The sequence below is a fragment of the Triturus cristatus genome, chromosome 5_1 (assembly GCF_964204655.1).
Source record: "Triturus cristatus chromosome 5_1, aTriCri1.1, whole genome shotgun sequence".
Lineage (NCBI taxonomy): Eukaryota > Metazoa > Chordata > Amphibia > Caudata > Salamandridae > Triturus > Triturus cristatus.
This window is the reverse complement of record NC_140587.1, coordinates 36,476,926-36,499,167: the sequence shown is the minus strand read 5'-3', so window position 1 is coordinate 36,499,167 and position 22,242 is coordinate 36,476,926. Positions and strand designations below refer to the sequence as shown.

Sequence of the window (22,242 nt, the reverse complement as noted above, 5' to 3'; positions counted from 1 at the left end):
GTATGTGAAGTGTTTTATGTTCACACTTCCATCCAGGGGTGAACCCTGAAATCTCACCCTGCGCGGAGTTCCATAACCCTGGGTAGAAGGTGCGACTTCATCCCCTTGAAGCCTAACACCTGCAAATGTCACAAGTATCCGTAAAACTGGTGCCAGGAGGCTGGAAGTAGGCCCAAGGCCTTGCAGGCCTTATTCTGATACTGTAAATGAGTTAAATACACTTTCCTGAGTGTGTGAAGTGTTTTATTTTCACCCCTCCAGCCTGGGGTGAAGCCTGAAATCTTACCCTGCGCGGAGCTCCATGACCCTGGGTAGAAGGTGCGACTTCATCCCCTTGATGCCTAACACCTGCAAATGTCACAAGTATCAGTAAAACTGGTGCCAGGAGGCTGGAAGTAGGCCCAAGGCCTTGCAGGCCTTATTCTGATACTGTAAAGCAGCTAAATACACTTTCCTGAGTATGTGAAGTGTTTTATGTTCACACTTCCATCCAGGGGTGAACCCTGAAATCTCACCCTGCGCGGAGCTCCATAACCCTGGGTAGAAGGTGCGACTTCATCCCCTTGAAGCCTAACACCTGCAAATGTCACAAGTATCAGTAAAACTGGTGCCAAGAGGCTGGAAGTAGGCCCAAGGCCTTGCAGGCCTTATTCTGATACTGTAAAGCAGCTAAATACACTTTCCTGAGTATGTGAAGTGTTTTATTCTCACACTTCCATCCAGGGGTGAACCCTGAAATCTCACCCTGCGCGGAGTTCCATAACCCTGGGTAGAAGGTGCAACTTCATCCCCTTGAAGCCTAACACCTGCAAATGTCACAAGTATCAGTAAAACTGGTGCCAGGAGGCTGGAAGTAGGCCCAAGGCCTTGCAGGCCTTGTTCTGATACTGTAAAGGAGTTAAATACACTTTCCTGAGTATGAGAAGTGTTTTATTTTCACACCTCCAGCCAGGGGTGAACCCTGAAATCTTACCCTGCGCGGAGCTCCATAAACCTGGGTAGAAGGTGCGGCTTCATCCCCTTGAAGCCTAACACCTGCAAATGTCACAAGTATCAGTAAAACTGGTTCCAGGAGGCTGGAAGTAGGCCCAAGGCCTTGCAGGCCCTATTCTGATACTGTAAAGGAGCTAAATACACTTTCCTGAGTATGTGAAGTGTTTTATTTTCACACCTGCAGCCAGGGGTGAAGCCTGAAATCTTACCCTGCGCGGAGCTCCATGACCCTGGGTAGAAGGTGCGACTTCATCCCCTTGAAGCCGAACACCTGCAAATGTCACAAGTATCAGTAAAACTGGTGCCAGGAGGCTGGAAGTAGGCCCAAGGCCTTGCAGGCCTTATTCTGATACTGTAAAGCAGCTAAATACACTTTCCTGAGTATGTGAAGTGTTTTATGTTCACACTTCCATCCAGGGGTGAACCCTGAAATCTCACCCTGCGCGGAGCTCCATAACCCTGGGTAGAAGGTGCGACTTCATCCCCTTGAAGCCTAACACCTGCAAATGTCACAAGTATCAGTAAAACTGGTGCCAAGAGGCTGGAAGTAGGCCCAAGGCCTTGCAGGCCTTATTCTGATACTGTAAAGCAGCTAAATATACTTTCCTGAGTATGTGAAGTGTTTTATTCTCACACTTCCATCCAGGGGTGAACCCTGAAATCTCACCCTGCGCGGAGTTCCATAACCCTGGGTAGAAGGTGCAACTTCATCCCCTTGAAGCCTAACACCTGCAAATGTCACAAGTATCAGTAAAACTGGTGCCAGGAGGCTGGAAGTAGGCCCAAGGCCTTGCAGGCCTTGTTCTGATACTGTAAAGGAGTTAAATACACTTTCCTGAGTATGAGAAGTGTTTTATTTTCACACCTCCAGCCAGGGGTGAACCCTGAAATCTTACCCTGCGCGGAGCTCCATAAACCTGGGTAGAAGGTGCGGCTTCATCCCCTTGAAGCCTAACACCTGCAAATGTCACAAGTATCAGTAAAACTGGTTCCAGGAGGCTGGAAGTAGGCCCAAGGCCTTGCAGGCCCTATTCTGATACTGTAAAGGAGCTAAATACACTTTCCTGAGTATGTGAAGTGTTTTATTTTCACACCTGCAGCCAGGGGTGAAGCCTGAAATCTTACCCTGCGCGGAGCTCCATGACCCTGGGTAGAAGGTGCGACTTCATCCCCTTGAAGCCGAACACCTGCAAATGTCACAAGTATCAGTAAAACTGGTGCCAGGAGGCTGGAAGTAGGCCCAAGGCCTTGCAGGCCTTATTCTGATACTGTAAAGGAGTTAAATACACTTTCCTGAGTGTGTGAAGTGTTTTATTTTCACTCCTCCAGCCTGGGGTGAAGCCTGAAATCTTACCCTGCGCGGAGCTCCATGACCCTGGGTAGAAGGTGCGACTTCATCCCCTTGATGCCTAACACCTGCAAATGTCACAAGTATCAGTAAAACTGGTGCCAGGAGGCTGGAAGTAGGCCCAAGGCCTTGCAGGCCTTATTCTGATACTGTAAAGGAGTTAAATAAACTTTCCTGAGCATGTGAAGTGTTTTATTTTCTCACCTCCAGCCAAGGGGTGAACCCTGACATCGCACCCTGCGCAGAGCTCCATAACCCTGGGTAGAAGGTGCGACTTCATCCCCTTGAAGCCTAACACCTTTAAATGTCACAAGTATCAGTAAAACTGGTGCCAGGAGGCTGGAAACACACCCAAGGCCTTGCAGGCCCTATTCTGATACTGTAAAGCAGCTAAATACACTTTCCTGAGTATGTGAAGTGTTTTATGTTCACACTTCCATCCAGGGGTGAACCCTGAAATCTCACCCTGCGCGGAGTTCCATAACCCTGGGTGGAAGGTGCGACTTCATCCCCTTGAAGCATGACATCTCCCAGTGTCACAAGTATCAGTACAACTGGTGCCTTGAGGCTGGAAACATACCCACGGCCTTGCAGGCCTTGTTCTGATACTGTAAATGAGTGAAATAAACTTTCCTGAGCATGTGAAGTGTTTTATTTTCTCACCTCCAGCCAAGGGGTGAACCCTGACATCGCACCCTGCGCAGAGCTCCATAACCCTGGGTAGAAGGTGCGACTTCATCCCCTTGAAGCCTTACACCTTTAAATGTCACAAGTATCAGTAAAACTGGTGCCAGGAGGCTGGAAACACACCCAAGGCCTTGCAGGCCCTATTCTGATACTGTAAAGCAGCTAAATACACTTTCCTGAGTATGTGAAGTGTTTTATGTTCACACTTCCATCCAGGGGTGAACCCTGAAATCTCACCCTGCGCGGAGTTCCATAACCCTGGGTGGAAGGTGCGACTTCATCCCCTTGAAGCCTAACACCTGCAAATGTCACAAGTATCAGTAAAACTGGTTCCAGGAGGCTGGAAGTAGGCCCAAGGCCTTGCAGGCCTTATTCTGATACTGTAAAGCAGCTAAATACACTTTCCTGAGTATGTGAAGTGTTTTATCTTCACAGCTCAAGCCTGGGGTGAACCCTGAAATCTTATCCTGCGCGGAGCTCCATGACCCTGGGTAGAAGGTGCGACTTCATCCCCTTGAAGCATGACATCTCCCAGTGTCACAAGTATCAGTACAACTGGTGCCTTGAGGCTGGAAACATACCCAAGGCCTTGCAGGCCTTGTTCTGATACTGTAAATGAGTGAAATAAACTTTCCTGAGCATGTGAAGTGTTTTATTTTCACACCTCCAGCCAGGGGCGAAACCTGAAATCTTACCCTGCGCGGAGCTCCATAGCCCTGGGTAGAAGGAGATACTGTGTCCCCTTAAACCTGTAAATTTCAAAATGTCATATAAAGAATAAAACAAGCGCCTGGAGGCTAGAAATGGGCCCGAGACACTGAAGTCTTGGATCTGATAATGTAAAGGGCTTTGTGTACCTTTTGAGTGAAGTTTTTTTTCCCACCTCCATCCGAGGGGTAAATCCTGAAATATTACCCCAATCGAAGCTCCATAGCCCTGGGTTGAAAAAGTGACTTTGTTCCCTTGGACCTAAAATTTTAGTACATTTTTGTTATTTTTTTATTAAACATTGTTAAAGGGATGACTGGAGGCTAATAAAATGGACCAGATACTGTGAAGGACTTTATTTCATTTTTGGGCGAAAAAAAAAATATTTAAAAAATATGTATGTATTATATTATTATTGCAATTTTTTTTTTTTTTTTTTTTTTGTGGGCCTATCTCTGGCTAAGGGGGAAAACCTGAAATGTTACCCGAAGCGGAGCTCCATTGCCCTGGGTAAAAGTAGTGCCATGGTCCCCTTGAACCAAAATAATAAATAAATAAAAAAAAGTACTAAAACAGGTGCTTAAAGGCCCCGAAATCGGTCACGATCGTTCACAAAAAAAAATTAGGATCCCACACCCCATGGGCCTGCATGGGAACTCTATCTTACCGACTATTAAGCCCCCACGAAGTGGGGGCTTACAGCGCCCGAGTGGGAGACAAAAGTTAGAGTTAGCGCGGCCGTTCCGCCGCCCGGCCATCTGGTCGCGCAACCCGGCGACCAGATGGCCGGCGGCGCGCCCGGCGCCGCCAACTCTACCCTTTGTCCCTCATCCGTGTTCTGTAAGCCCCCACTACGTGGGGGCTTAATAGTCGAGGGGAATGGCCGACACTGAGCTGGGCCGGGCCAAACTCGCCTTGGGTCCCCAGTCCAGGGATCCAGGATGGCGGGCCCCCGGGCCGGGCTATACCCGCCTTATGTCCCCAGTGCAAGGCTCCAGGATGGCGGGCCCCTGGGCCCGGCTATACCCGCCTTATCTCCCCAGTACAAGGCTCCAGGATGGCGGGCCCCTGGGCCGGGCTATACCCGCCTTAGGTCGCCAGTACAAGGCTCCAGGATGGCGGGCCCCTGGGCCGGGCTATACCCGCCTTAGGTCGCCAGTACAGGGCATCAGGACCCCCGTGGGCTGGACTGGGATGAACGCGCCCCTGGACCCCCCCATGCCGGGGCTCCAGGAAGGCGCCCTGGCCCCGGGACAGTGCCTTGCATTGCAGCGAAATCCCCCTGGTGCCCCCCCCTCACCCGACCGGCTGTGGGCCTAGAAAGCAGCCCTGCGGGAACCCTAGCGCATAGACACAGCTCTCCCATGACATCGTGGTCGGCTCTTAAAAGAGCCTTTGGGTTGTGGTGTTTTGTGTTTTTCTCCGTGGGCAAGCCGAGTGTTTAACCGCCGAATCCGTAGAGGGTGCGGCCCTGGCGCTTCAGGGCGTAGACCACATCCATGGCGGTGACGGTCTTCCTCTTGGCGTGCTCGGTGTAGGTGACGGCGTCCCGGATCACGTTCTCCAGGAAAACCTTCAGCACCCCGCGGGTCTCCTCGTAGATGAGGCCGGAGATGCGCTTGACCCCGCCACGGCGCGCCAGGCGGCGGATGGCCGGCTTGGTGATGCCCTGGATGTTGTCCCGGAGCACCTTGCGGTGCCTCTTGCCGAGCCCCTTCCCTCCTTTGCCGCGTCCAGACATGTTCTCCTGTCGGTGCTGTGACTGAGCAGAACTGAGGGCGAGGCCAGCGGCGGCTGCTTATATAGAGGAGCTGCGGCGGACCAGCTAGGGCGCATCAAGCCGCCCACGTGACTGAACGGAAGGCGAGAGGGAGCCCGGCCCCGGCAGGGAGCGGCCGTTGCCGTTTGAAAAAGAGCGCGCTCCCAGCCGCCTCTTTGTCGTGGGCTCAGCAGCTGCCGCCGGGGCACGGATCACAGTCAAGCACACACACACGCCTCCCTTCCCGGCCCCCACTCGTCACCGCGGCCCGCCTGACCCTGGCGCTCGGTGCCCGTTCCCACTATGAACATAAGGCTCTGAAATGTTCTAATGGAGCCATCACATTAACGGCCTCACCGGCACCACCCCGCTGTGTGCGGCCGCCTGCAACCCCGTAACACTGTCCACATGTCACGCCCGGTTGTGGCAAGTCTGTAATCTGCCCCTATAAAAATTTATTTTTTTTAACAAAAACATTATTGTCGGCCTCAAGCTAGGTTTTGGGACGGGGGTGACATTTATGTGTACGTCAGAGGGCTTGGGCATGCCCTCCTATGTAGCGACGGTGCGGGCGCTGCCGCAACTATGAAGCCGCCAGAGTAACATCTTGGCACGGACACGCTCTTTGATGGAGTCTGTGGTTGGCCCTGAAAAGAGCCTTTGTGTTTAGGGTGTGTTTCCACGGTGGTCTGCGGGCCTTTACTTGCTTGCTTTGCCCCCTGCCTTGTGGCTCTCGGTTTTCTTGGGCAGCAGCACGGCCTGGATGTTGGGCAGGACTCCTCCCTGGGCGATGGTGACTCGGCCCAGCAGCTTGTTCAGCTCCTCGTCGTTGCGGATGGCCAGCTGGAGGTGTCTGGGGATGATGCGGGTCTTCTTGTTGTCCCGGGCCGCGTTGCCGGCCAGCTCCAGGATCTCAGCGGTCAGGTACTCCAGGACTGCAGCCAGATAGACTGGGGCACCGGCGCCCACCCTCTCGGCGTAGCTTCCCTTCCGGAGCAGCCTGTGCACACGGCCCACGGGGAACTGGAGCCCGGCTCTTGAAGAGCGTGTCTTGGCCTTAGCGCGGGCCTTTCCTCCTTGCTTTCCGCGTCCAGACATGGCGATCGATGCAGGGGCTCACTCACACAACAGAGAGAATGATACTGCTGTTCTGCGGGACTCCGGCGATATAAAGACTTCGGGTGCGTCTGATTGGTTGACAGCTAGGCGCTGATAGTACTTCTCATTGGAGGGAGGAGGGCTTCTGTTTCACCAATCAGAGTCCCAGAACCGCAGTACACTAGGAGGTGGGGGGCTTGCCTTTGCCTGCCAATGAGAAGGGAGAGCAGAGAAGCAGCTACTTTACACGCCCAGCCTATAAATACAAGTGCCGGGCACGTCTGCCTTATTTCTCTCGGCTCCACAGGAAGCGGTGCAGATTGTCGACCATGCCTGAACCAGCCAAGTCCGCGCCGGCTCCCAAGAAGGGCTCCAAGAAAGCGCTCTCCAAGCCGCCCAAGAAGGACGGGAAGAAGCGCAAGAGGAGCAGGAAGGAAAGCTATGCCATCTACATTTACAAAGTGATGAAGCAGGTGCACCCGGACACCGGCATCTCCTCCAAGGCCATGGGCATCATGAACTCCTTCGTGAACGACATCTTCGAGCGCATCGCCGGGGAAGCTTCCCGCCTGGCCCACTACAACTCGCGGCGCACCATCACCTCCCGGGAGATCCAGACCGCAGTGCGTCTGCTGCTGCCCGGAGAGCTGGCCAAGCACGCCGTGTCCGAGGGCACCAAGGCCGTCACCAAGTACACCAGCGCCAAGTAAGGCTTCGAGGCGTATCCCCAACGAACACAACGGCTCTTTTAAGGGCCACTCACGTCCTCCCCTAAGAGCTAATGCGCTTCATTTATGACCGGAGAAAAAAGTGTTTTAAACGGTAATTTTGAGCGCACAAGACCTGCTTTCACGGGGCTTGCTGCAGACCGAGGGACGATGGAGCGGGCAACCCGTTTTAATAAACATGTTTATATGAATGAGCCCTCTTTGGGACCAAGTGTCACACAAGCTCTGTAATGTAACGGTGACGTTAAATAAAGCCCGCGCGGAACTCGCACGGTTGCCCCCGGGCTTATTGTTTTCCATGTTTCGGGTGACCAGTTTTAAGTGTGTGCGTGGGGCCACGTTCTGTTTGTACTGTAAGACCAAGGGCAACGGCTCCCGAAATCGGAGACATGAACCCGATGTACCGGGAGCACAGATGCCCCACAGCGCTGGCTTGTGACCAGCGGATCCCAACACGACCCTCTACCCAAACAAAGCTCTTTATTAATTGAAGAGGTGGCCGTGCACTGTGAACACGGAGTGCTCTGGTTTCCCTGCGCCGGTATAAGTTACCCAGTACTCGTGGTACTCCCAGCCAACCCACCCTAACCTGTAGAACATGCCATGGCAGACAAGAGAAGCTCGTAGGTGACAGGGTGGTGGCCCTTAAAAGAGCCGTTGTGGTGGTTGATCGGGTCGGTGTGCCTCCTTAGGCCCTCTCGCCTCGGATACGACGGGCCAGCTGGATGTCCTTGGGCATGATGGTCACCCTCTTGGCGTGGATGGCGCACAGGTTGGTGTCCTCGAAGAGCCCGACCAGGTAGGCCTCGCTGGCCTCCTGCAGGGCCATGACGGCGGAGCTCTGGAAGCGCAGGTCGGTCTTGAAGTCCTGGGCGATCTCCCTCACCAAGCGCTGGAACGGCAGCTTGCGGATGAGGAGCTCGGTGGACTTCTGGTAGCGGCGGATCTCGCGGAGAGCCACGGTGCCCGGTCGGTAGCGGTGAGGCTTCTTGACGCCGCCGGTGGCAGGCGCGCTCTTGCGGGCAGCCTTGGTGGCCAGCTGCTTGCGAGGCGCTTTGCCGCCGGTGGACTTGCGGGCTGTCTGCTTGGTGCGGGCCATGGCGGGAGCGGTCTCTTTCAACGACGAGCGAGGAAGAATGGCGTTCAAGCAGGCAAGAGCCCTATTTATGCACTCGAAGACGGAGGGCTGCTCTGGTTGGCTGAAGCTCCCGCCCCACGTTCGAAAATAGCCCGCGGTGTGCAACGATTGGCTACTCAACCTGAGGCTGCAGACTGTCTCTCCAATGAGCTGTGGAGAAAAGGGAACCCTCCGGATTGGATGATGTACGTTGGAGCCGAAGCCGGCGCTTCGGTCAGCCTTTGTCTCAGTGTCCATCCATTCATTTGTAGTCACACGAACCCCTCGCCCCCCTTCTCGACCCTGGTCAACTGGGCGAGCAGCCCAGGATGTTATAAGTGTACCGCCCTTGGTCACCCTGGAACACGCCGCCGTTAACTGCGCTCGATTTCACTTTCACAATCGTCTGCTTTATGCAGACACCACTTCGAGTCTGCCCGGTTACAGTGAAAGCACCAAGGCACACGTTATCTCACATTTATTATGAACTGAGGTCTAATAACTCCCAGACCCCCTTCTTTCTTTGTTATAAAGATTCCAATCCACGCAACACCAAAAGAGCCTTTCATATGACCAAGATCACACACGGCACTCGCGTGCGGAAAGGCGCGCTATGGATTTACTGTGCCGTTTATTATCATAGAGAAGTGTGCACGCGGGGTGCAAGGGTGGGGACGAACAAGCTCTCTTCTGGACCGGGTGGATGGCTCTTAAAAGAGCCGTTGTGTTTGCAGTGTCTCGGTGCAAGCCCTTACTTCTTCTTGGGCGCTGCCTTCTTGGGCTTGGCTGCTTTGGGCTTGGCTGCCTTGGGTTTGACTACCTTGGCAGGGCTTTTCTTGGCCACTTTGGGCTTCGCCGCCTTGGCTTTCGCTGGGCTCTTGGCAGCCTTCTTGGCGGGGGCAGCCTTGGGCTTCTTGGGGCTCTTTGCTGCCGCTGGCTTCTTGACCTTCTTCGGGCTCTTCTTGACCCCCGCGGGAGCCTTTTTGGGCTTCTTGGCGGCTGGGGCAGCTTTCTTGGCCGCTGGTTTCTTGGTCTTGGCGGCCGCCTTCTTGGCCGCCTTCTTGCCCTCCAGCTGCTTCTTGTTCACCTTGAAGGATCCGGAGGCCCCGGTGCCCTTCAGCTGGGCCAGGGCGCCTTTGCTGACCAGGCTCTTGACGGAGGCCTTGACCCGGCTCTTGTTCTTGTCCACATCGTAGCCCTCGGCGACCAGCCCCTTCTTCATGGCCGACAGGGAGACTCCCTTCCTCTCGGCAGAGGCGGTCACCACCTTCAGGATCAGATCGGCCACGCTGGGGCCGGAAGGCTTCTTGGCCTTCGAGGCCCCCGCTGTCTTCTTCTGCTGCTTTTTCTTGGGGGCGACCTCAGCGGGAGGCGCCGCGGCGGCTGGAGCGGTTTCGGCCATTGTAATGCGAGTCTCGGCGCGGGCGCTGTCACTGAAAAGAAATGTCCCTCCCAGACCCGAGCCCCGTGATTATATACAGGGAGGAGCCGGCCTCTGATTGGTCCCGAGCAGACAGGGCTGTGCGAGGCACACTCGGCTCTCTGCTCCCAGCTGACTTTTGTGTTTCCTACCTTCGGATTATCCACGTTTTAAAACACAATCAGTTAAACACGCGCTTCCACGCATACATGACCAGGAGCCCAGCTTCGGCCCTCTCCCGCGCCTGCCCCCGTTTCGGATCCACCCCTCGTCCCTGGCTTGTGATCCGCGGGGAGACTCGGCGCTCCCCCGACGGCGGGCGCCTCCATGCCTGAAATCCCGGGCTCCGGGCCCCTTTTCCCCGGTCCACTCTCGACTCCTGCGGCCGGGAGCGGCGGCCCGCGGGAGGGAGGGGGCTCCTGCAGGGAGCGGGCCCTGTGGCGTCACAGTGGGGCTGCGGGGGCCGCGGGGAGCGCGTTCTGGAACGGGCCAAAGTAACACAGGGCTCCGCCGGCCGAGCGCGGGGTGGAAACAATGCCAGGGAGCCCCCGGCCCGGGGGCCAGGGGGCCCTCCCCGCGCGCCTGCACCCTCGGCTGTGGCACCCTCGGCTCGGGGCTTACAAGCAGCGGGGCACGGCCCTGGCTCCAGCCTCGCACGCATCACCAGGCGGCCGTGTGCTGGCAGCTTCACATGCAGGCAGAGGGCATTCACTGCCGAGCGCCGAGCCAGACTCAATACAATAAATACACAGTGACACAATGAAGGAAGGCGGCCGAGTTAGGCCTACATGTTTAAAGACACCCCAAGTGAGAGCAGAGGGTGTGAATGCACCTGAAATGGTGACCCCAGTACCGGCATGGAGGCACTCTGCTGAGCTGATTTTTACAGCTGGAGCTAGGTGTACGTCTGAGGTGACATCTGTAGACAGAGTGAGTTACTGTATGTCAGACGCTGAGCCTATGACCGGGGGAGGCCCACTGCGGAACTGAATAGTACAGTACAGAGTGAGGCCTGTGACTACCACTGTTCTACTCAGCCCTATCGCTGGAGTGGGGACCACTCCTGAATCCAATGGTATGTCACGAGGGAGACCTGAGACCAGAAATCATATTCTGCGCCCTGTAGCCTGATCGAGGCCTGCTGCTAATTTGGATGGAGGTAGGGGAAGGAAACAAAACACTTCCCATAGTCCAGAACGTACATGAACACCATTCACAGTATCATATCTTAGCCTTCAGGATCTCCGGCCCATCCCTAGCTTCCAGGTACATGTTTTAGTAAAATGTGTGACATTTGGAGGTTTACAGCTTAAAGGGGATGAAGTCGCACCTTCTACCCAGGGTTATGGAGCTCCGCGCAGGGTGAGATTTCAGGGTTCACCCCTGGCTGGAGGTGTGAAAACAAAACAATCCACATAGTCACACCTCCAGCCAGGGGTGAACCCTGAAATCTCACCCTGCGCGGAGTTCCATAACCCTGGGTAGAAGGTGCGACTTCATCCCCTTGAAGCCTAACACCTACAAATGTCACAAGTATCAGTAAAACTGGTGCCAGGAGGCTGGAAGTAGGCCCAAGGCCTTGCAGGCCTTATTCTGATACTGTAAAGGAGCTAAATACACTTTCCTGAGTATGTGAAGTGTTTTGTTTTCACACCTGCAGCCAGGGGTGAAACCTGAAATCTTACCCTGGGCGGAGCTCCATAACCCTGGGTAGAAGGTGCGACTTCGTCCCCTTGAAGCCTAACACCTGCAAATGTCACAAGTATCAGTACAACTGGTGCCAGGAGGCTGGAAGTAGGCCCAAGGCCTTGCAGGCCTTTTTCTGATACTGTAAAGGGGTTAAATACACTTTACTGAGTATGTGAAGTGTTTTGTTTTCACACCTGCAGCCAGGGGTGAAACCTGAAATCGTATCCTGCGCGGAGCTCCATAACCCTGGGTAGAAGGTTTGACTTTGTTCCCTTGAAGCTTGACACCTCCAAGTGTCACAAGTATCAGTAAAACTGGTGCCTGGAGGCTGGAAACACACCCATGGCCTGGCAGGCCTTGTTCTGATACTGTAAAGGAGTTAAATACACTTTCCTGAGTATGTGAAGTGTTTTATTCTCACACTTCCATCCAGGGGTGAACCCTGAAATCTCACCCTGCGCGGAGTTCCATAACCCTGGGTAGAAGGTGCGACTTCATCCCCTTGAAGCCTAACACCTGCAAATGTCACAAGTATCAGTAAAACTGGTGCCAGGAGGCTGGAAGTAGGCCCAAGGCCTTGCAGGCCTTATTCTGATACTGTAAAGGAGTTAAATACACTTTCCTGAGTGTGTGAAGTGTTTTATTTTCACTCCTCCAGCCTGGGGTGAAGCCTGAAATCTTACCCTGCGCGGAGCTCCATGACCCTGGGTAGAAGGTGCGACTTCATCCCCTTGAAGCCTAAGACCTGCAAATGTCACAAGTATCAGTAAAACTGGTGCCAGGAGGCTGGAAGTAGGCCCAAGGCCTTGCAGGCCTTATTCTGATACTGTAAAGCAGCTAAATACACTTTCCTGAGTATGTGAAGTGTTTTATTCTCACACTTCCATCCAGGGGTGAACCCTGAAATCTCACCCTGCGCGGAGTTCCATAACCCTGGGTAGAAGGTGCGACTTCATCCCCTTGAAGCCTAACACCTGCAAATGTCACAACTTTCAGTAAAACTGGTGCCAGGAGGCTGGAAGTAGGCCCAAGGCCTTGCAGGCCTTATTCTGATACTGTAAATGAGTTAAATACACTTTCCTGAGTGTGTGAAGTGTTTTATTTTCAGTCCTCCAGCCAGGGGTGAAGCCTGAAATCTTACCCTGCGCGGAGCTCCATGACCCTGGGTAGAAGGTGCGACTTCATCCCCTTGAAGCCTAACACCTGCAAATGTCACAAGTATCAGTAAAACTGGTGCCAGGAGGCTGGAAGTAGGCCCAAGGCCTTGCAGGCCTTATTCTGATACTGTAAAGGAGTTAAATACACTTTCCTGAGTGTGTGAAGTGTTTTATTTTCACTCCTCCAGCCTGGGGTGAAGCCTGAAATCTTACCCTGCGCGGAGCTCCATGACCCTGGGTAGAAGGTGCGACTTCATCCCCTTGAAGCCTAAGACCTGCAAATGTCACAAGTATCAGTAAAACTGGTGCCAGGAGGCTGGAAGTAGGCCCAAGGCCGTGCAGGCCTTATTCTGATACTGTAAAGCAGCTAAATACACTTTCCTGAGTATGTGAAGTGTTTTATTCTCACACTTCCATCCAGGGGTGAACCCTGAAATCTCACCCTGCGCGGAGTTCCATAACCCTGGGTAGAAGGTGCGACTTCATCCCCTTGAAGCCTAACACCTGCAAATGTCACAAGTATCAGTAAAACTGGTGCCAGGAGGCTGGAAGTAGGCCCAAGGCCTTGCAGGCCTTATTCTGATACTGTAAAGGAGTTAAATACACTTTCCTGAGTGTGTGAAGGGTTTTATTTTCACTCCTCCAGCCTGGGGTGAAGCTTGAAATCTTACCCTGCGCGGAGCTCCATGACCCTGGGTAGAAGGTGCGACTTCATCCCCTTGAAGCCTAACACCTGCAAATGTCACAAGTATCAGTAAAACTGGTGCCAGGAGGCTGGAAGTAGGCCCAAGGCCTTGCAGGCCTTATTCTGATGCTGTAAAGCAGCTAAATACACGTTCCTGAGTATGTGAAGTGTTTTATTCTCACACTTCCATCCAGGGGTGAACCCTGAAATCTCACCCTGCGCGGAGTTCCATAACCCTGGGTAGAAGGTGCGACTTCATCCCCTTGAAGCCTAACACCTGCAAATGTCACAAGTATCAGTAAAACTGGTGCCAGGAGGCTGGAAGTAGGCCCAAGGCCTTGCAGGCCTTATTCTGATACTGTAAAGGAGTTAAATACACTTTCCTGAGTGTGTGAAGGGTTTTATTTTCACTCCTCCAGCCTGGGGTGAAGCCTGAAATCTTACCCTGCGCGGAGCTCCATGACCCTGGGTAGAAGGTGCGACTTCATCCCCTTGAAGCCTAACACCTACAAATGTCACAAGTATCAGTAAAACTGGTGCCAGGATGCTGGAAGTAGGCCCAAGGCCTTGCAGGCCTTATTCTGATACTGTAAAGTAGCTAAATACACTTTCCTGAGTATGTGAAGTGTTTTATTTTCACAGCTCAAGCCTGGGGTGGTCCCTGAAATCTTACCCTGCGTGGAGCTCCATGACCCTGGGCAGAAGGTGCGACTTCATGCCCTTGAAGCCTAACACCTACAAATGTCACAAGTATCAGTAAAACTGGTGCCAGGAGGCTGGAAGTAGGCCCAAGGCCTTGCAGGCCTTATTCTGATACTGTAAAGGAGTTAAATACACTTTCCTGAGTGTGTGAAGTGTTTTATTTTCACTCCTCCAGCCTGGGGTGAACCCTGAAATCTTACCCTGCGCGGAGCTCCATGACCCTGGGTAGAAGGTGCGACTTCATGCCCTTGAAGCCTAACACCTACAAATGTCACAAGTATCAGTAAAACTGGTGCCAGGAGGCTGGAAGTAGGCCCAAGGCCTTGCAGGCCTTATTCTGATACTGTAAAGTAGCTAAATACACTTTCCTGAGTATTTGAAGTGTTTTATGTTCACACTTCCATCCAGGGGTGAACCCTGAAATCTCACCCTGCGCGGAGTTCCATAACCCTGGGTAGAAGGTGCGACTTCATCCCCTTGAAGCCTAACACCTGCAAATGTCACAAGTATCAGTAAAACTGGTGCCAGGAGGCTGGAAGTAGGCCCAAGGCCTTGCAGGCCTTATTCTGATACTGTAAAGCAGCTAAATACACTTTCCTGAGTATGTGAAGTGTTTTATGTTCACACTTCCATCCAGGGGTGAACCCTGAAATCTCACCCTGCGCGGAGTTCCATAACCCTGGGTAGAAGGTGCGACTTCATCCCCTTGAAGCCTAACACCTGCAAATGTCACAAGTATCAGTAAAACTGGTGCCAGGAGGCTGGAAGTAGGCCCAAGGCCTTGCAGGCCTTATTCTGATACTGTAAAGGAGTTAAATACACTTTCCTGAGTGTGTGAAGTGTTTTATTTTCACCCCTCCAGCCTGGGGTGAAGCCTGAAATCTTACCCTGCGCGGAGCTCCATGACCCTGGGTAGAAGGTGCGACTTCATCCCCTTGAAGCCTAACACCTGCAAATGTCACAAGTATCAGTAAAACTGGTGCCAGGAGGCTGGAAGTAGGCCCAAGGCCTTGCAGGCCTTATTCTGATACTGTAAAGGAGTTAAATACACTTTCCTGAGTGTGTGAAGTGTTTTATTTTCACCCCTCCAGCCTGGGGTGAAGCCTGAAATCTTACCCTGCGCGGAGCTCCATGACCCTGGGTAGAAGGTGCGACTTCATCCCCTTGATGCCTAACACCTGCAAATGTCACAAGTATCAGTAAAACTGGTGCCAGGAGGCTGGAAGTAGGCCCAAGGCCTTGCAGGCCTTATTCTGATACTGCAAAGCAGCTAAATACACTTTCCTGAGTATGTGAAGTGTTTTATGTTCACACTTCCATCCAGGGGTGAACCCTGAAATCTCACCCTGCGCGGAGCTCCATAACCCTGGGTAGAAGGTGCGACTTCATCCCCTTGAAGCCTAACACCTGCAAATGTCACAAGTATCAGTAAAACTGGTGCCAAGAGGCTGGAAGTAGGCCCAAGGCCTTGCAGGCCTTATTCTGATACTGTAAAGCAGCTAAATACACTTTCCTGAGTATGTGAAGTGTTTTATTCTCACACTTCCATCCAGGGGTGAACCCTGAAATCTCACCCTGCGCGGAGTTCCATAACCCTGGGTAGAAGGTGCAACTTCATCCCCTTGAAGCCTAACACCTGCAAATGTCACAAGTATCAGTAAAACTGGTGCCAGGAGGCTGGAAGTAGGCCCAAGGCCTTGCAGGCCTTGTTCTGATACTGTAAAGGAGTTAAATACACTTTCCTGAGTATGAGAAGTGTTTTATTTTCACACCTCCAGCCAGGGGTGAACCCTGAAATCTTACCCTGCGCGGAGCTCCATAAACCTGGGTAGAAGGTGCGGCTTCATCCCCTTGAAGCCTAACACCTGCAAATGTCACAAGTATCAGTAAAACTGGTTCCAGGAGGCTGGAAGTAGGCCCAAGGCCTTGCAGGCCCTATTCTGATACTGTAAAGGAGCTAAATACACTTTCCTGAGTATGTGAAGTGTTTTATTTTCACACCTGCAGCCAGGGGTGAAGCCTGAAATCTTACCCTGCGCGGAGCTCCATGACCCTGGGTAGAAGGTGCGACTTCATCCCCTTGAAGCCGAACACCTGCAAATGTCACAAGTATCAGTAAAACTGGTGCCAGGAGGCTGGAAGTAGGCCCAAGGCCTTGCAGGCCTTATTCTGATACTGTAAAGCAGCTAAATACACTTTCCTGAGTATGTGAAGTGTTTTATGTTCACACTTCCATCCAGGGGTGAACCCTGAAATCTCACCCTGCGCGGAGCTCCATAACCCTGGGTAGAAGGTGCGACTTCATCCCCTTGAAGCCTAACACCTGCAAATGTCACAAGTATCAGTAAAACTGGTGCCAAGAGGCTGGAAGTAGGCCCAAGGCCTTGCAGGCCTTATTCTGATACTGTAAAGCAGCTAAATATACTTTCCTGAGTATGTGAAGTGTTTTATTCTCACACTTCCATTCAGGGGTGAACCCTGAAATCTCACCCTGCGCGGAGTTCCATAACCCTGGGTAGAAGGTGCAACTTCATCCCCTTGAAGCCTAACACCTGCAAATGTCACAAGTATCAGTAAAACTGGTGCCAGGAGGCTGGAAGTAGGCCCAAGGCCTTGCAGGCCTTGTTCTGATACTGTAAAGGAGTTAAATTCACTTTCCTGAGTATGAGAAGTGTTTTATTTTCACACCTCCAGCCAGGGGTGAAGCCTGAAATCTTACCCTGCGCGGAGCTCCATGACCCTGGGTAGAAGGTGCGACTTCATCCCCTTGAAGCCTAAGACCTGCAAATGTCACAAGTATCAGTAAAACTGGTGCCAGGAGGCTGGAAGTAGGCCCAAGGCCTTGCAGGCCTTATTCTGATACTGTAAAGCAGCTAAATACACTTTCCTGAGTATGTGAAGTGTTTTATTCTCACACTTCCATCCAGGGGTGAACCCTGAAATCTCACCCTGCACGGAGTTCCATAACCCTGGGTAGAAGGTGCGACTTCATCCCCTTGAAGCCTAACACCTGCAAATGTCACAACTTTCAGTAAAACTGGTGCCAGGAGGCTGGAAGTAGGCCCAAGGCCTTGCAGGCCTTATTCTGATACTGTAAATGAGTTAAATACACTTTCCTGAGTGTGTGAAGTGTTTTATTTTCAGTCCTCCAGCCAGGGGTGAAGCCTGAAATCTTACCCTGCGCGGAGCTCCATGACCCTGGGTAGAAGGTGCGACTTCATCCCCTTGAAGCCTAACACCTGCAAATGTCACAAGTATCAGTAAAACTGGTGCCAGGAGGCTGGAAGTAGGCCCAAGGCCTTGCAGGCCTTATTCTGATACTGTAAAGGAGTTAAATACACTTTCCTGAGTGTGTGAAGTGTTTTATTTTCACTCCTCCAGCCTGGGGTGAAGCCTGAAATCTTACCCTGCGCGGAGCTCCATGACCCTGGGTAGAAGGTGCGACTTCATCCCCTTGAAGCCTAAGACCTGCAAATGTCACAAGTATCAGTAAAACTGGTGCCAGGAGGCTGGAAGTAGGCCCAAGGCCTTGCAGGCCTTATTCTGATACTGTAAAGCAGCTAAATACACTTTCCTGAGTATGTGAAGTGTTTTATTCTCACACTTCCATCCAGGGGTGAACCCTGAAATCTCACCCTGCACGGAGTTCCATAACCCTGGGTAGAAGGTGCGACTTCATCCCCTTGAAGCCTAACACCTGCAAATGTCACAACTTTCAGTAAAACTGGTGCCAGGAGGCTGGAAGTAGGCCCAAGGCCTTGCAGGCCTTATTCTGATACTGTAAATGAGTTAAATACACTTTCCTGAGTGTGTGAAGTGTTTTATTTTCAGTCCTCCAGCCAGGGGTGAAGCCTGAAATCTTACCCTGCGCGGAGCTCCATGACCCTGGGTAGAAGGTGCGACTTCATCCCCTTGAAGCCTAACACCTGCAAATGTCACAAGTATCAGTAAAACTGGTGCCAGGAGGCTGGAAGTAGGCCCAAGGCCTTGCAGGCCTTATTCTGATACTGTAAAGGAGTTAAATACACTTTCCTGAGTGTGTGAAGTGTTTTATTTTCACTCCTCCAGCCTGGGGTGAAGCCTGAAATCTTACCCTGCGCGGAGCTCCATGACCCTGGGTAGAAGGTGCGACTTCATCCCCTTGAAGCCTAAGACCTGCAAATGTCACAAGTATCAGTAAAACTGGTGCCAGGAGGCTGGAAGTAGGCCCAAGGCCGTGCAGGCCTTATTCTGATACTGTAAAGCAGCTAAATACACTTTCCTGAGTATGTGAAGTGTTTTATTCTCACACTTCCATCCAGGGGTGAACCCTGAAATCTCACCCTGCGCGGAGTTCCATAACCCTGGGTAGAAGGTGCGACTTCATCCCCTTGAAGCCTAACACCTGCAAATGTCACAAGTATCAGTAAAACTGGTGCCAGGAGGCTGGAAGTAGGCCCAAGGCCTTGCAGGCCTTATTCTGATACTGTAAAGGAGTTAAATACACTTTCCTGAGTGTGTGAAGGGTTTTATTTTCACTCCTCCAGCCTGGGGTGAAGCTTGAAATCTTACCCTGCGCGGAGCTCCATGACCCTGGGTAGAAGGTGCGACTTCATCCCCTTGAAGCCTAACACCTGCAAATGTCACAAGTATCAGTAAAACTGGTGCCAGGAGGCCGGAAGTAGGCCCAAGGCCTTGCAGGCCTTATTCTGATGCTGTAAAGCAGCTAAATACACGTTCCTGAGTATGTGAAGTGTTTTATTCTCACACTTCCATCCAGGGGTGAACCCTGAAATCTCACCCTGCGCGGAGTTCCATAACCCTGGGTAGAAGGTGCGACTTCATCCCCTTGAAGCCTAACACCTGCAAATGTCACACGTATCAGTAAAACTGGTGCCAGGAGGCTGGAAGTAGGCCCAAGGCCTTGCAGGCCTTATTCTGATACTGTAAAGGAGTTAAATACACTTTCCTGAGTGTGTGAAGGGTTTTATTTTCACTCCTCCAGCCTGGGGTGAAGCCTGAAATCTTACCCTGCGCGGAGCTCCATGACCCTGGGTAGAAGGTGCGACTTCATCCCCTTGAAGCCTAACACCTACAAATGTCACAAGTATCAGTAAAACTGGTGCCAGGATGCTGGAAGTAGGCCCAAGGCCTTGCAGGCCTTATTCTGATACTGTAAAGTAGCTAAATACACTTTCCTGAGTATGTGAAGTGTTTTATTTTCACAGCTCAAGCCTGGGGTGGTCCCTGAAATCTTACCCTGCGTGGAGCTCCATGACCCTGGGCAGAAGGTGCGACTTCATGCCCTTGAAGCCTAACACCTACAAATGTCACAAGTATCAGTAAAACTGGTGCCAGGAGGCTGGAAGTAGGCCCAAGGCCTTGCAGGCCTTATTCTGATACTGTAAAGGAGTTAAATACACTTTCCTGAGTGTGTGAAGTGTTTTATTTTCACTCCTCCAGCCTGGGGTGAACCCTGAAATCTTACCCTGCGCGGAGCTCCATGACCCTGGGTAGAAGGTGCGACTTCATGCCCTTGAAGCCTAACACCTACAAATGTCACAAGTATCAGTAAAACTGGTGCCAGGAGGCTGGAAGTAGGCCCAAGGCCTTGCAGGCCTTATTCTGATACTGTAAAGTAGCTAAATACACTTTCCTGAGTATTTGAAGTGTTTTATGTTCACACTTCCATCCAGGGGTGAACCCTGAAATCTCACCCTGCGCGGAGTTCCATAACCCTGGGTAGAAGGTGCGACTTCATCCCCTTGAAGCCTAACACCTGCAAATGTCACAAGTATCAGTAAAACTGGTGCCAGGAGGCTGGAAGTAGGCCCAAGGCCTTGCAGGCCTTATTCTGATACTGTAAAGCAGCTAAATACACTTTCCTGAGTATGTGAAGTGTTTTATGTTCACACTTCCATCCAGGGGTGAACCCTGAAATCTCACCCTGCGCGGAGTTCCATAACCCTGGGTAGAAGGTGCGACTTCATCCCCTTGAAGCCTAACACCTGCAAATGTCACAAGTATCAGTAAAACTGGTGCCAGGAGGCTGGAAGTAGGCCCAAGGCCTTGCAGGCCTTATTCTGATACTGTAAAGGAGTTAAATACACTTTCCTGAGTGTGTGAAGTGTTTTATTTTCACCCCTCCAGCCTGGGGTGAAGCCTGAAATCTTACCCTGCGCGGAGCTCCATGACCCTGGGTAGAAGGTGCGACTTCATCCCCTTGATGCCTAACACCTGCAAATGTCACAAGTATCAGTAAAACTGGTGCCAGGAGGCTGGAAGTAGGCCCAAGGCCTTGCAGGCCTTATTCTGATACTGTAAAGCAGCTAAATACACTTTCCTGAGTATGTGAAGTGTTTTATGTTCACACTTCCATCCAGGGGTGAACCCTGAAATCTCACCCTGCGCGGAGCTCCATAACCCTGGGTAGAAGGTGCGACTTCATCCCCTTGAAGCCTAACACCTGCAAATGTCACAAGTATCAGTAAAACTGGTGCCAAGAGGCTGGAAGTAGGCCCAAGGCCTTGCAGGCCTTATTCTGATACTGTAAAGCAGCTAAATACACTTTCCTGAGTATGTGAAGTGTTTTATTCTCACACTTCCATCCAGGGGTGAACCCTGAAATCTCACCCTGCGCGGAGTTCCATAACCCTGGGTAGAAGGTGCAACTTCATCCCCTTGAAGCCTAACACCTGCAAATGTCACAAGTATCAGTAAAACTGGTGCCAGGAGGCTGGAAGTAGGCCCAAGGCCTTGCAGGCCTTGTTCTGATACTGTAAAGGAGTTAAATACACTTTCCTGAGTATGAGAAGTGTTTTATTTTCACACCTCCAGCCAGGGGTGAACCCTGAAATCTTACCCTGCGCGGAGCTCCATAAACCTGGGTAGAAGGTGCGGCTTCATCCCCTTGAAGCCTAACACCTGCAAATGTCACAAGTATCAGTAAAACTGGTTCCAGGAGGCTGGAAGTAGGCCCAAGGCCTTGCAGGCCCTATTCTGATACTGTAAAGGAGCTAAATACACTTTCCTGAGTATGTGAAGTGTTTTATTTTCACACCTGCAGCCAGGGGTGAAGCCTGAAATCTTACCCTGCGCGGAGCTCCATGACCCTGGGTAGAAGGTGCGACTTCATCCCCTTGAAGCCGAACACCTGCAAATGTCACAAGTATCAGTAAAACTGGTGCCAGGAGGCTGGAAGTAGGCCCAAGGCCTTGCAGGCCTTATTCTGATACTGTAAAGCAGCTAAATACACTTTCCTGAGTATGTGAAGTGTTTTATGTTCACACTTCCATCCAGGGGTGAACCCTGAAATCTCACCCTGCGCGGAGCTCCATAACCCTGGGTAGAAGGTGCGACTTCATCCCCTTGAAGCCTAACACCTGCAAATGTCACAAGTATCAGTAAAACTGGTGCCAGGAGGCCGGAAGTAGGCCCAAGGCCTTGCAGGCCTTATTGTGATACTGTAAAGGAGTTAAATACACTTTCCTGAGTGTGTGAAGTGTTTTATTTTCACAGCTCAAGCCTGGGATGAACCCTGAAATCTCACCCTGCGCGGAGTTCCATAACCCTGGGTAGAAGGTGCGACTTCATCCCCTTGAAGCCTAACACCTACAAATGTCACAAGTATCAGTAAAACTGGTGCCAGGAGGCTGGAAGTAGGCCCAAGGCCTTGCAGGCCTTATTCTGATACTGTAAAGGAGCTAAATACACTTTCCTGAGTATGTGAAGTGTTTTGTTTTCACACCTGCAGCCAGGGGTGAAACCTGAAATCTTACCCTGGGCGGAGCTCCATGACCCTGGGTAGAAGGTGCGACTTCATCCCCTTGAAGCCGAACACCTGCAAATGTCACAAGTATCAGTAAAACTGGTGCCAGGAGGCTGGAAGTAGGCCCAAGGCCTTGCAGGCCTTATTCTGATACTGTAAAGCAGCTAAATACACTTTCCTGAGTATGTGAAGTGTTTTATGTTCACACTTCCATCCAGGGGTGAACCCTGAAATCTCACCCTGCGCGGAGCTCCATAACCCTGGGTAGAAGGTGCGACTTCATCCCCTTGAAGCCTAACACCTGCAAATGTCACAAGTATCAGTAAAACTGGTGCCAGGAGGCCGGAAGTAGGCCCAAGGCCTTGCAGGCCTTATTGTGATACTGTAAAGGAGTTAAATACACT

General features: G+C 52.0%; 3 protein-coding genes and 1 pseudogene across 4 annotated transcripts; 1 reads left to right on the top strand and 3 right to left on the bottom strand.

The window, feature by feature from the left end:
• Positions 1-5,177: 5,177 nt before the first annotated feature.
• LOC146830070 (histone H4-like) lies at positions 5,178-5,477 on the bottom strand. Its single transcript, XM_085603689.1, has one exon. It carries the CDS (start codon positions 5,475-5,477, stop codon positions 5,178-5,180), a length of 300 nt encoding a protein of 99 aa, XP_085459815.1.
• Positions 5,478-6,791: 1,314 nt separating this feature from the next.
• On the top strand, positions 6,792-7,678 carry LOC146830069 (histone H2B 1.2-like; annotated as a pseudogene). Its single transcript, XR_014961356.1, has one exon. The product of XR_014961356.1 is annotated as a histone H2B 1.2-like (transcript).
• Positions 7,679-7,957: 279 nt separating this feature from the next.
• LOC146830068 (histone H3-like) lies at positions 7,958-8,852 on the bottom strand. Its single transcript, XM_085604291.1, has one exon. It carries the CDS (start codon positions 8,694-8,696, stop codon positions 8,010-8,012), a length of 687 nt encoding a protein of 228 aa, XP_085460417.1. The 5' UTR covers positions 8,697-8,852; the 3' UTR covers positions 7,958-8,009.
• Positions 8,853-9,188: 336 nt separating this feature from the next.
• Positions 9,189-10,070, bottom strand: LOC146830067 (histone H1.3-like). Its single transcript, XM_085604292.1, has one exon. The coding sequence runs from the start codon at positions 9,838-9,840 to the stop codon at positions 9,190-9,192; it is 651 nt and encodes a 216-aa protein (XP_085460418.1). The 5' UTR covers positions 9,841-10,070; the 3' UTR covers position 9,189.
• Positions 10,071-22,242: the final 12,172 nt, after the last annotated feature.